Genomic DNA, 13,891 nt, shown 5'->3' on the forward strand with positions numbered 1-13,891 from the left:
AGATTGCATTATTTTTCTTATATTTTGTAATTTTCTAAAGTTTATTTCAATTACAATGAATTCTATTTCATAATGCCAATTTCCAATGTTTAATTTTTACGAATATTTTTTAACTAAAATGTATAAACACGAGGGTGTCGGGGGACAATTACTCGAGCAAAATCAATTTTACTGCAGAAATTGCTTTTCACTCAAAATGGAATTAGTTAAAATGCTTAATCGAAATGAGTTCTTTGGTTCTCTGCATTGGTTCATAATCCCTTCTATTCACGGAAATATTTGGCCTAGCTTGAATTGCCGGTTTGGCATCGCCTTATTACTCGAGTAAAGGACGAAACACCTTCGTATTTATTTCTTAATTATTGTTCATTGAACGGGAGTTGGTTTGTTCCCCTTGAAAAGTCAACTGATTTTCGATCAATGGCAATGATTACTTGTATTTAATTTAATTACTTTCTTTTAATTTATTTCTTTTTACAATTGAAATTTTGTTATTCATGATTTAATTCAAGTCCCCGTTAAACAATTTTAACAATTTAAATTCAAGTTACTTTAAAACATTTTTCGAAATTGAACTTACTAAGTATGGATTCACTCTTTTAAGATAATTCTACTAAAATTAATCTTGGGAGATAATATAATCAATATTATTTAGTAAATAAATTATATATATATATATATATATTTATATATATAAAATAAAATAAAATAAAAATACGAAAGGTTTCACATTTTAAATTACGTCCAAAGGGGCATTTTTTTTTAACGTTTCGTGGGTTACCTTTATTAAATATCATGTTTTTTGCACTTAAACCATAAAATTCAGTTCAACAGCAATGTCGCAAAATAATTTTAAAATGAGCATATCTTTAGAATTTCCGATACACAATTCCGCGCGCTGGAGATAAAAAGGTTCCCCCCTCCCGTAGAGTGTTGCCATTCCTCGCTTTTAAATCGTTGAGTTTGTTATTAAAAAATTCGTTAAAGTTTTACAAAATATGAAATCGATAGCAAAGCAAATTCCGAATTTGGTCTTCCACATGCCCATATTCGGAGGGGGATTAAGTCATTCAAAATTCGATGGCTCTATGTACCGTTGTTTTATCACTGTGAGAAATATACATGCATTTATACAGATTTTTCATTATTTAATTTCTTCGAATATAATGCAGGACTCTAACATTTGGTGACAACAGTTTGAAAGTGATTCACCGTTTATAGTGATTCAACGGTAAATCGCAAAACGAGAAGAATATTCTTTCAGGGACAAAGTCCCTAAAAAAAGATAGAATTACATTAATATAAAGTTATATTAATAATTATATTAGTAATTAAATTAGTAATTAGCAGATTAACATAAGTTTTCAAAGCCAGTCATTAATTTTTAGAGATTAATATACCACTTGCATTTCTCATTAGTATTTAGCCTCTCTAGATTGGTAACAGCATTTTAATTCCAAACAGTACCATGCAAAACCGAAAAAGTAATGAATCTGCATTTGTCCGTAGTTAAAGTTTTGTTTATTGCTGCTATTAGAAATTTCCTTGCCTTTTTTTAAAAGCAATTAATTTTCATTTAAATTTATTGTATTTTATCTTATTTTATCTTTTCTAACTATAATAACGAGGTTTGCTCTTCTAAAAAACTGCGTTTCTGTTGGAGTATACATCATGACTGGAACTTGTACAGTGACGCAACTTTCGTAACTTAATTGATAATCCTAATTTTTGTTCGAAAGTTTCGAAGGAATAAAAAAGGTATAAGAAGGACATGTGGCTGTTGAAATAGCGTTCTTTGAACACTTTACCTCGAATAATTTTTTTTTTTCTCTCAGTTGAATTCGGTATGCAATTCAGAATCTCTTTATACTTTACGTGTCTCGATGATCTACTTCACTAACCCCGATAAAATAATGTTTCGCACAAAAATGCTGTCCCCGAAAATGTGCCGCTCGGGACGGACCGTCCCCTTTTAGGGGTGGTACGACACTGAACACATAAATCAACAATAATAATACTATATAATTAACATTAAACAGGATTATAACAATAATCCAAATAAGGTTAACAATTCGTAGTACGACATAAATTTTCAAAGTAAATGCCAATTAAAAGTATAATACCGTATGGCTGCAGGAGGTATGAACGGGACTCTCTCTATATATAAAGGAAATGAATAAAATTTAAGATAATTTTCTGTATCTTCAAGGAGTTAACAATATGAGGAACAAAATAAGGAATGATAATAATATTCCTCAAACTACAGAAATATGTATGAATTTGGCTTTATGTTTTTGGTTATCATATTTATTTACATTTTATTGGTAACTAAACATTCAGCTTATTGAGTTATATATAAATTAAAAGCCACTGTAGTTATTTTTATTACGAAAAATTTTGAAAATCAAGTAATCCAGTGAGCTAATGAGTGTAGTATACCCAAAAATTGTATTATACTAGTTTATATTTACATTCATAGATGGCAGCAGCAACTTAATGAATGTTTTAACAGTTCAGTGTCGTAGCTTAGTTAATTATATAATACATAGATGGCAGCAGCAGAATAGTTACAAATTTTTTTGTTTTAAATGTGAAAACCGAAATCAGTGCAATGGCAAAGCATTACGTGCACCTACTTTTAAGAACAGAAAATAGGGCATGCATACTTTTTAAAAAAATTTTCCCTTTCAAGTAGTATGATTCGTCTTCAATGACATAAGTGATGTCATTTTTCTGATTTGGGCATATAAAGAAGATACAATTTTATATAATAGCAATTTTTTTTTTTTTTTTTTTTTTTTTTTTTTTTTAAGAAAATGGTCAACGCGCGATTAACGAAGAGCTTTCTTCACTAGGCACAACAGTCGCTTGCTGGCGCAACACCTCCTTATAGAAGGAAGCCGGGACACTGGATTGTGACGTCACGCGTAGTCGTCTATGTCGAAACCCCGAGAGAGCAACGAAACAAAACAGGCTGCGCGCTAGTGCCGTACTTAACGTTGATTTCACTATTTGATATAGATACTTGGGTGGGATTTTATTCAGAGATTCAATTATATATAATGAATAATTTAATTACTTCAAAATTTAACACAATAAAATTTGACATAAATTTAAGAATTTTTTGTTTCTTATTTCTTGACTTTAATGAATTATACTTCCTTGTAGGTTTCACAGCAGCATTTAAAAAGTTAAAAATCAGCCATACTAACTCAAAAAAGGAATTTCTGACTTTTCCCTCATAATTTAATATTGCTTTATATTTTTCTAATATTTATGAAAAAAACCCAAATTATCTGCATACAAACTATTACTTATCATTTCATTTTTCTTCCAATCAGTAATTTGTCTTTAAAAGAAAATGGTATAAAAATGCACTAAATTTTGTCTATAATATGCTATGTGTCTTGCAAGTTTCAAATAAATTAGTATATCAGAGGTTTGCTTAGCAAATAATTCAATGTGCAATTTAAAATTATTGCTTAAATCTGTAGAACCAATAATATTAGTTGTATATGTACTTAACTGTATTGTGTTAGTTATATAGCTGAACTTGAAAATAAAGATTCACAAGTGAAAAATAAAAAAATTTTATTTACAATTTTATGCAAGCAGTCAGCATAACAACACAACACCTAAGTTATAACATACAAATAAGTTAAAACCAGCTGATCTCTTTTTATCAATAAATTATTCAAACTTTCTTGTAAAAATTGAAGCAGAAATCTCATTAAGCATATTGCCATACTAAGAAATCTCATCAATTCTTATTTATTAACAGGTGTGAAAATTTCAAAACTGCTTCTATATTAATTGGGTCTCATCAGAAACAATAAGATGAGACTATGTGACCTTAATATTTAAATTTTGATACTGCAAGTTCAAGTTTCTATTCGTTAAATTTCAACCCATTTTGTCTGGCAATTACAAACACCGTTATTAACTTTTTACAACAGCCAATCAATAGTTTCAAAATGTATTACGATACTGCCATAATATGGATAAATATCGGGCAAACACTTGAGAAGACCGTCCATTACCATTTAAAACACTTCAGGTGCACAAATGATATTAAATTTTATACGATGGCTATTATTATTTATGAAGCATATAAAGATACATTCAACAGCAAATGGATGTCAGCATCACCAGTATATGTAAAAACATTTATTGATGTTGCGTAAAGGAAGTGATTATCAGTTAATGTTTCAAATATAGAAAATAATAAAAATGTTTTACCTATGCACCAGTATCCAATTTGAAAGTATCTGGTCACTACATGCAACACAATTTTGTTGTAATTTTTCCAAGCTAAAATCGTGATCTTCTAAGTTACTCGCTATCAGGCTTGTTTAATTTAAGCAAAGAATATATCAAAATGATTTGTCCAGAAAGCCACCAGTCTTAATTATGGGACACCGGTAATTTCAAAATGCACATGAAAATCACAGGTTTGTGAAATGAGTGCTCCTAATCAGAGACACCCTTTATTCAGCCAATTCCCAGAATAATAGTAGGAGTTATTACAAACCTGTTATTTTGTCGCCATGCTGAAACACATAACTGTTATCTTGATAAAGTAATTTATCATATGGTAACATGAAAATTATACTCAAATGATATAAGTAATGGCCACTTAAAGACACAACATAGACCCTTTTTTACACAACAACAAATTAAAGACAAGGCAATGAATTTTTCAATATTTTTAAGTGTAAAACAGTCAGTACATGCCCATATAAAAAATATAAATTATAATGACCCATTCTCAGTATAAAAGCAGCAGTTACCAAAAACTTGTCATCTTGTAAGCATGCTGAAATACAACTTTTATCATGAGAAAGCATTTTACAGTATGTTAACACCAAATGATAACCACTTACTAAACATTAAGTGGTAGCCATTTAAATACAACCCAGATACCATTTTATGCAGCAAACACTCAACAGCACGAAAATGAATTTTTCAATATTATCATCTTTCAAGTGCTCTGAATATAAAACAGTCAGTGCATGTCCATATGAACAAAATTATAATGACCCATTCCCAGTATAATAGCAGCAGCTATTATAAACATACAATTTTCTAATCATGCTGGAAACATATAACTGTTACCTCGATAAAACATTTTACCATATGTTAACACAAAAATTATATCAAAATGATAAGAGTAGTGGCCACTTAAAACATAACCCAGACACATTTTTATGCGATGACAAATTAAAGGCAAGGAAATTCCTTCTTCAATATTTCAAGTCATAGAGTGGATATATATATAAATATATTTATATACGTTTGGTGTGGCCGATTGCAACCAAAATACGAGGTGCACATATACATGTTATAGCAGTCCTATATACAAAATTTCAACGTTCTGAGGCTACTCATTTTTGAGTTATGTGAGATATGTACGTACGCACGAACGTACGTACATACGTTCGTACAGAAGCCACGAAAAATTCTCTTCAGAATTAATTTTAGTTTAAGTTTTTTTAAGCAGTTTTATAATTTTTTTGAAGGAAAAGAGTATTTTATTCTGTCCTTACGTACAGATATGGTGCAAAAACATCGTTAAATTGCATTCGATAGCGGTCAAAATGGATATTTTCGGTGAAATATGCTGCCTGAAACTTTTCGCGATTACAATACTTCCTTTTTACTTCGTACAAGGAAGTAAAAAGGACATGCCTTCTTCAATATTTCAAGTCATCTAAATATAAAACAGTCAGTATATGTTCATATCAACAAAATTATAATGACCCATTACCAGTATAACAGTGGCAGTTATTATATACATATCATTCGGTAAGCATGCTGAAACATTACTTTTATCAGGAGAAAGCATTTTACCATATGTCAACACCAAACTTATACCCAAATGATAAAAGTAGTGGCTGCGCTAAAACACAAACCGAGACACCTTTTTACGCAATGACAATTTAAAGGCAAGGAAATGCCTTCTTCAATATTTCAAGTCATCTGAATGTTATACAGTCAGTATCTGTCCATATCAACAAAAGTATAATGACCCATTACCAGTATAACAGTGGCAGTTATTATATACATATCATTTTGTACCCATGCTGAAACATATCACTTTTATCAGGAGAAAGCATTTTACCATATGTTAACACCAAACTTATATCCAAATGATAAAAGTAGTGGCCGCACTAAAACACAAACCGAGACACTTTTTTACGCGATGAGAAATTAAAAAAAGGACATGCCTTCTTCAATATTTCAAGTCATCTGAATGTAAAACAGTCAATATCTGTCCATATCAACAAAAGTATAATGACCCATTACCAGTATAACAGTGGCAGTTATTATATACATAACATTTTGTAAGCATTTTGAAACATATAACTGTTACTTTGATAAAGTATTTTATCATGTTAACACCAAAATTATACCCAAATGATAAAAGTAGTGGCCACATAAAAACATAACGCAGACACTTTTTTACACAACAAATTAAGGGCAAGGAAATGAATTTTTCAATATTTCAAGTCAATTATAATGATAAAGAATCTTACCATATGTTAACACTAATTTGATATCCACATTAATAATAAGGACCACTTAAAATACAACCCAGACACTTATTTACATAGATGCATAGAAATGAATTTTTCGTTACTATTACTTTTCAAGTGATCTCAAGGTTAAACAGACAGCATACATGAGTAGAAAAAAAATAATAAGGAATTCACAATAATGTGTAACAGTAACTGTTAGATGCGAAAATATTTTTTCAACAGAAATAAATCTGAACTAACATCACTAGGCTTTGCAATTAATTTTTTGTGTTTTGTGTTTGGTTGGATACAGAGCTTTCAGAGTCAAACCATAACTATATTTTACAATTCTGCCTGCCTCTAATGAATGGAGACTTTTTATGCATGCAAATGCCGCTGTTTCGACCTTGGAAAAATTTTCAAAATTTGGATAAAATAAACATTGCCCAGAAGTTTTTTGATTTATCCAGTTGTTCCTGACACACTTCAAGATGTGCACTGAGTCAATAACAAAAAATAGTGGCCGAGATAAGTCTGCAGGGTTTTTATACACAATACTAATTTTTGGAGGCATACAAAATAATGACATGGCTTTTTTATTTATTGAATTATTGTCAGAGACAACTGCCACAATTCTATAACCTATATTTTCTAAACCAATTATAATTTTCTTAAGATATTGATACAGATCCTCAGCATTTAATGATTTAACTGGTAATATATGTGCCACATCCTTGAAAGGTGATAATAAGCTACGTATCATAAAAACATAAGCACTTGTAGCAGCTTTTTCACAGTTGTAGGCCATGCCACACAAATTTCCTCCTTTAAAATCGAAACATGAATTTAAATGCACTTCATCCATCATAATAATTACAGTTTTATCATTTTCTTCTAAATCCTTGCATCTTTGTTTAACATATCCTAAAAAGTCATCATTAAATTGCTCAGTAATAGGATTAAGAGAAAACGTTGAACAAATTCTACGAATAGTACGTGGATGGGGAATAGAAATGTAACCTGAATGTCGTAAAAACTTGTATGCATGCGGTGAGATCGAGTTTAACAAACTGCAAAAAATAAGTAAATCTGGAGTATATCGATACTTCTCTTTCTTTACATTTAGTTTATTTACTTGCTCTGAAAGGAAGTTCAGTTCAGTTTCTTTTTCAGGTAACACTCTTTTCAATTCTGAAAGCATATCATCCACAATTTGTATAGAATTCTTAATATATTCTTCATTTTGTAAGTTATGAGACAGACTTTCAACTTCCTTTAGTACTTCTAGAAACATATTTACATTACTAATTTTTAGAGGGAAAACAAATTTATCAATAGATTTTATAGCGATGTTTTTAATATAAACACATACTGTTAAATCCTCATTTATTACTACCGATTTCTGAATTTCTGGAGCTGGGTCACTTAAAATATCAAGTAACATAGTTGAATTTTCAGTATGTACAGTTGTCCAAAATGTTTCTAAAATCTGATGTTCTAGGCAATTATTGAATTCAATTAAACTTTCAAATGATCGTTCATTATCATACCGTTCTTTCATTTTCAAACTTTCTTCTATCGCTTTCTCCAGGTATTTCTCTTCTAAACGAGCTTTCTTCTTTTCTGGTGACATTCTCGATACAGAATTTGATGACATGTAGGATGGGCCATCAGGGAACTGAGAAGGTATGCATCCTTTTTTCAAACGTGGCCTAGAAATTGGGGCTTTAATTAACTTCGCTGATTTCTCATCATACATTTCGATTTCTCGTATTATTTCATCTGATCGAAAATGTAATTCACATACCTATAAAAGAAAATATTCAAAAATCAACTTGTTGTGAGTACAAAAGTTAGATGCATGTTAATATTTAGTAACAGAAGTCAATAAGCCCTATGATTTAAATAAATAATTTGATACATAAATACGAATTAAAAAACCAGTAATATCATTTCAATTACGTGTATAATTTAAGTAATTTGTAAAATCTGGAATGCTCATCATAATGATTACAGCTTTATTTACATTTAAAGAAAATTATATATTTGAGATAATTGTTTACAACAAACACTGGTTACCAAATACAAATAATTACATTAAATACATCATACCAAACTTTCATATATCATTACAAAAATTTTAAAATGAAACCTATTATGATTACTTAGTAGTTCCTTGTCATATAAATTATGATAAATTTGGAATAACTACAGAATCTGCCTGCACAGTATACTAGAAAGCATTTACAAATTATTGGCATTTATGTAACTACTAAATTTAGAATTATTCCTGTTATATGGAACTTTATTTCATCCATAAAACTTTGAAGGAAAATATTTTTTTGAAATGATTAAAACAGGCAAGATTAAAATCTTTCAAACATAAAACTTCTTACCCACAGATCAAAATCTAATATCGTAAGCATAAACATCACATACCTATCAATAAAAGTAATAAAAAAATGTAAAGATACAAAACATAAAAAATGCAGTAAAATTGAACTTACTCTGGTATGTTTAGTAGGTTGAAAGCCATCTTTTCTTCGTAGACTCCTTATCCATTTCATCCGGAGTTCAGTCTCATTTGGAAACTTGAATACAGCCACTTTTGGTCCGTTTTTATAATTACCACGACATGTGGCTACAGCACATTTATGAGGCATCGTATGAAATTATAAAAGCACGAGACAATATATAAAAAAAGCACGAGACAATATAAAAACTCTGTCGCTAACGCAAATAACCGCTCCACGTTCGTCGCTCTTGGCTCAACTACGGGGCTTTGATTTTGTTTGAAGGAGCGAGGTGAGTCAGAGACGACTACCTGTGACGTCAGAGCTTCCCCTCGCTTCAGTGTCCCGGCTTCCTTCTATAAGGAGGTGTTGGCTGGCGACAATCAGATAGGTACATACCATGCGTCTATAAAATTTGATATTCAGGGACAGATTAAGACCTTCAGAGGCCCTAAACACTTAAACGACTTTGGTGCCCCCCATATGTTTACGTCAGTTTTTTTTCTTTATTTGTTTTCTCTCACGGTTTTGGTTTAGCTGTGCCTTACTTTCCGTGGTAAAATCGTCAATCTGAAATTTTTTGGCTATCCCTTCCCTGAAAACCATGGAGGTAGGACGTTAGATGGAGTGGCCCTAAACCGGTTTCCCCATACCCTGCTTTGAAGCACTGGCGATACCTTCTTTGGTGACCAAAACATTGGGTAATTTACCATTGTTCGAGATTTGCAAGAACTAACCGTTCTCCTTTCTCCTAACAAACTTAAAATAAAATAACTTTACATATAAAATTCTACAGCATCGTATTTATTTTCAAAATCCATAGAACTGCAACAAACTACAACAAAGATCAGACGGTTGCCACTCTTACAGTGATAAACTATGAAAAGAAAAATAACAACTGAGGGTAGGTTCTAACAATACTCCCACCTTTTGATTGATGACATATACTTAATCAATCAAAACAAAATATAATAAAAAATACTGTCCACACAAATATTAAGGCTAAATAATAAACAAAAGACAAAATTAAGTTCTTAGATTTCTACTCTAAAATAACTCAAGTAGTGTTCAAGTTAGAAATCTAGACGGAAATTTAATTTGTCGTCCACTTCTAGTCACGACAGTCTTAATGTCCTTTGATAAATCTGCAGCTGAATTATTCTTTGGTAATTTTGAGACTAAACTGTCTTCACCCTGCGTCTCAGTTTCATTTGCCTCATCTGACTCGAAAGATGAAGGTATTTCGAGAGGGAATATTCTCTGGATTGGTCGAACTAATTCTCCAGACATGGTTTTGACACGAACTACTCGAATGTTGCCGTCTTTTCCGGGATATAGTTCAATTACTTTTGCTAGAGGCCACAACACCTTGCGTTTGTCATCACATTCGATAAGAACTATATCACAGATTTTTATCTGTTGAGAAATCGGCACTGTAGATGGACGTTGCACTAGCAGGCCGAGATATTCATTTCTAAATCTCTTTCTCAAGAGCTCTCGTAAATTCTGTAAATGTCTCAGTCTCTTGTTGAAATCAACTTTATCAAGATGATCCAAGTCAGGAACTCCAAAGACTGGAATTTCACCTAAAAACAAGGACAGTGTCAAAGGGATGAGATCATCAGAGTCCTCTGTCACATAAGTGAGTGGTCTGGCATTCACAGTTGCTTCGCAGTCGCACAGCACACTCATCAATTCTTCATAATTCAGACATGACCGGCCTAGGACTCGACGCAAAAGCTTCTTAATCATTTGAACAAGTCGTTCCCAAAAGCCACCCCACCATGGTGCTGCGGGTGGACTGAACTTCCAGTCGATCTTGTTTGTGGCGGCTTCTATCTCAATGGTATTCCAATTAATCGATCTCAAGAGATTATTGGATCCGACAAAATTGCTTCCCTTATCGCTATAAATTATCGATGGCCTCCCTCTACGAGCAATAAATCTTCTAAGACCAAGTAAAAATCTTTGAGTTGAAAGGGACAAAATCAGTTCCAAATGGACCGCCCTGAAAACAGCACATGTGAAAAGTAAAATCCAAGCTTTTCTTTTATCCTTCAAAATTAATGGGCCAGCTAAATCAACGCCGACAATCTCGAAAACACGAGCCTCTCTAATTCTGTTTTCTGGTAGAGTAGCAGGCACAGTCTGTAGTCGTTTACCTCCATGTCTCCTGCACCTGACACATGCATATAAAGCTTTTCGAATCGTAGCTCTACTTTTCAGGATCCAAAACGTCTCTCTAAGTGTTGACATCAGTACGTGAATTCCTGCATGAGACATAGAGAGATGTTTATCAATTATCAATTTCTCCACAATCTTATGATTCTTCGGAAGTAACATCGGATAAATAAAATTTTCATGGTCTTTCCTTTCAGTCAACCTAGACCTGACACGTAAAATGCCTTCGTCATCTTTGAACACACTTATTGACTTCAGCTTCTTAATATCATCAGATGAAAAAGAATCATGTTGAATAATCTTCACGATAGATTTCTCAGCCTTATCAATTCATAAACTTTTAACTCTCCTGATTCTCTTTCTTCTTTCCTCTTTCGGGTATTTCCTATGAATCTGTGTATCCACCCAATCATTCTAAGTTTTTTTTTATACTTTGAAAAATAGCCAAAGAATTGTGAAGACATATCGCTAACATTGCTTAACTAAACTATAACTGCTTTACGTTTTTCAGTATTAACCTCTTCTTTATTATCGATTGGGATAGAACGAGGCCATTCTTCTTCCGGCAGTGCCAACCAAGGTGGGCCCACCCACCATCTTGATTCAATGAGTTTCTTCACAGAGCATCCTCTTGATGGCACATCGGCTGGGTTTTCCGCACCTGGTACATGATGCCAATTTTCACGATCCGATAGGATTCTAATTTCTGAAACTCTGTTATTCACAAAAGTGATCCAAACTTCTATGTTCTTTATCCAGAACAGTGCTGTTGACGAATCGGTCCAGTAATATTCCTTTGAAATTTCGACCTTAAGGTTCTTCTTGACAAATGATGCTAATCACACCCCAATAAGACAAGCAAGCAATTCAAGTCGTGGTATACTTATTTTTTTCAAAGGAACCACTCGTGCTTTGGCTTGCACTAGGGTCACTTTGACTTCTTTATTTTGACTTCTCAAATATACTGCACTTGCATAAGATCCCTGTGAAGCATCGGCAAACGTATGCAAACTAAAAGATTGTCCTTCTGTCAATGAAAGTAGTCTGGGAATCTTCACAGAGGATAACAAGGGTAATTCTTTGACCCACTTCAAGAATTTTCTTTTTATATCTTCAGGTAGCTCTGCATCCCAGCTCAATTTAGTTTCCCAGCTCTTTTGCAAGTATAACTTTGGAAGGAGAATAAAAGGGCATGTGAAACCTATTGGGTCAAAAACTCTCTGTACAACTGATAGTACGTTTCGTCTTGTCACTGAGAGATCAGTCAAGTTGATATTAGGGATGTCACAAAACAAATAATCTTCATATTTATCCCACAGAAGACCAAGTACTTTCAATGGTTCACTCATTGTAGATTTTCCACTGTTCAGTTCTGTTTGCTCCCACTCTCTTAAGTCAAAGTTAGCACTTGCCATTAACTGAGTTAATTTTGCAGTAAAGTATTCTGCTTCTTCATTCGAATTCACTGAAGTGACACAGTTGTTAACATAGAAGGAATTTTTCAATTTTGTAGCCACTTCATTTAAAGAAGGTTCACATTGGTCTAAATGAGAGTTTATCACTGCTCCTAAAACAAACGGACTGCATTTTAGTCCAAAGACTACTCTGCAATGGCGAAATTTTCTTATTTCCTTTTGTTCCGAGTTTTTCCACCATAGGAATCTTAGGAAATTACGATCAGATCTTTGAACAGATATTTGAAGAAAAGCTCTTTTAATATCTGAGATAATCCCTATTTTTCCTTGCCTAAATTCAAGAAGCAATCTAGGTATTAATTCAATTAAATTTTGACCTTTTGCTAAACAGTTATTAAGTGACAGGAAATCTTTTTGCTTGCACGAAGCGTCAAATACAGGCCTTACTACTGTTGTACAGTTATCTTTGAAGACCGGTCTGTGGAGAAGATAATGATTGTTAACTCGTTCCTCTTCTTCTGTTACTTCTTCTATTAATCCAGATTCGAGCCATTCTTCGAACACTGCATTGTATGTTTCAAATTTATCTTTCAACATGAGCTTCTTTGTCGTGGAAATCAACCGCTTTTCAGCAACTTCTCTATTACTTGGTAAAGCTTCTTTATCGTTGATCCAAGGTAAACTGACTTCATAGCGATCATCCACCCTCTTCAGAGTCTTGTGAAAGTGATCCCACACTGCTTCTTCTAACTCTGAGTCAGTTTTACTTTCTTTGGCATCTGTAATTCCCAGTGCTTCTAGCTTCCACAAGTTTCTATGTCACTGCTGTGAGTCAACATAGACGTTACGTTTGAAGACATGGACAAGGAGTTTCTTTCTGAAACGTTATCTTTTATCTTTCCTATGATTGTCCATCCAAGTAGTGATTCCACAGCAGTCAGCCCATTTTCTAATTTCTGAATTCTTCCGGTTAAAAGAACACCTGCGACGTCAGCTCCAATAAGAACTTCTATTTTCAAATCCTTCTTTCCCACATCAGATGCATGGATATTCTTCTGTCTTAGTTCTTCTATCCATGGTTTAAATTTCTAGACAGAAAATTATGATTATTTTCCACTTCATTGTTAATAAATAAATAATACTTTCTTTAAGTATATGGATAAAGAAAGTGGGCTTCGTCCTCCTCTTCCACTGAATACATGATCTTAAGTAATTAGTCATTTTAATTACAACATAAAGAGAGCAAACGCTTGATTCTTAAGCA

General features: G+C 32.6%; 1 protein-coding gene across 1 annotated transcript; it reads right to left on the reverse strand.

Moving 5' to 3' along the window:
- Positions 1–1,208: 1,208 nt before the first annotated feature.
- LOC146993350 (uncharacterized) lies at positions 1,209–9,361 on the reverse strand. The gene is made up of 3 exons (XM_085808237.1): positions 9,026–9,361; positions 8,069–8,325; positions 1,209–1,275 (listed from the first exon to the last, which is right to left on the reverse strand). The coding sequence occupies exons 1-3, from the start codon at positions 9,179–9,181 to the stop codon at positions 1,209–1,211; spliced, it is 480 nt and encodes a 159-aa protein (XP_085664363.1). The 5' UTR covers positions 9,182–9,361.
- Between the last annotated feature and the right edge of the window lie 4,530 nt (positions 9,362–13,891).

This window comes from Stegodyphus dumicola, chromosome X1 (genome assembly GCF_044657685.1).
Source record: "Stegodyphus dumicola isolate Sdum_Otavi_A_Nest chromosome X1, ASM4465768v1".
Lineage (NCBI taxonomy): Eukaryota > Metazoa > Arthropoda > Arachnida > Araneae > Eresidae > Stegodyphus > Stegodyphus dumicola.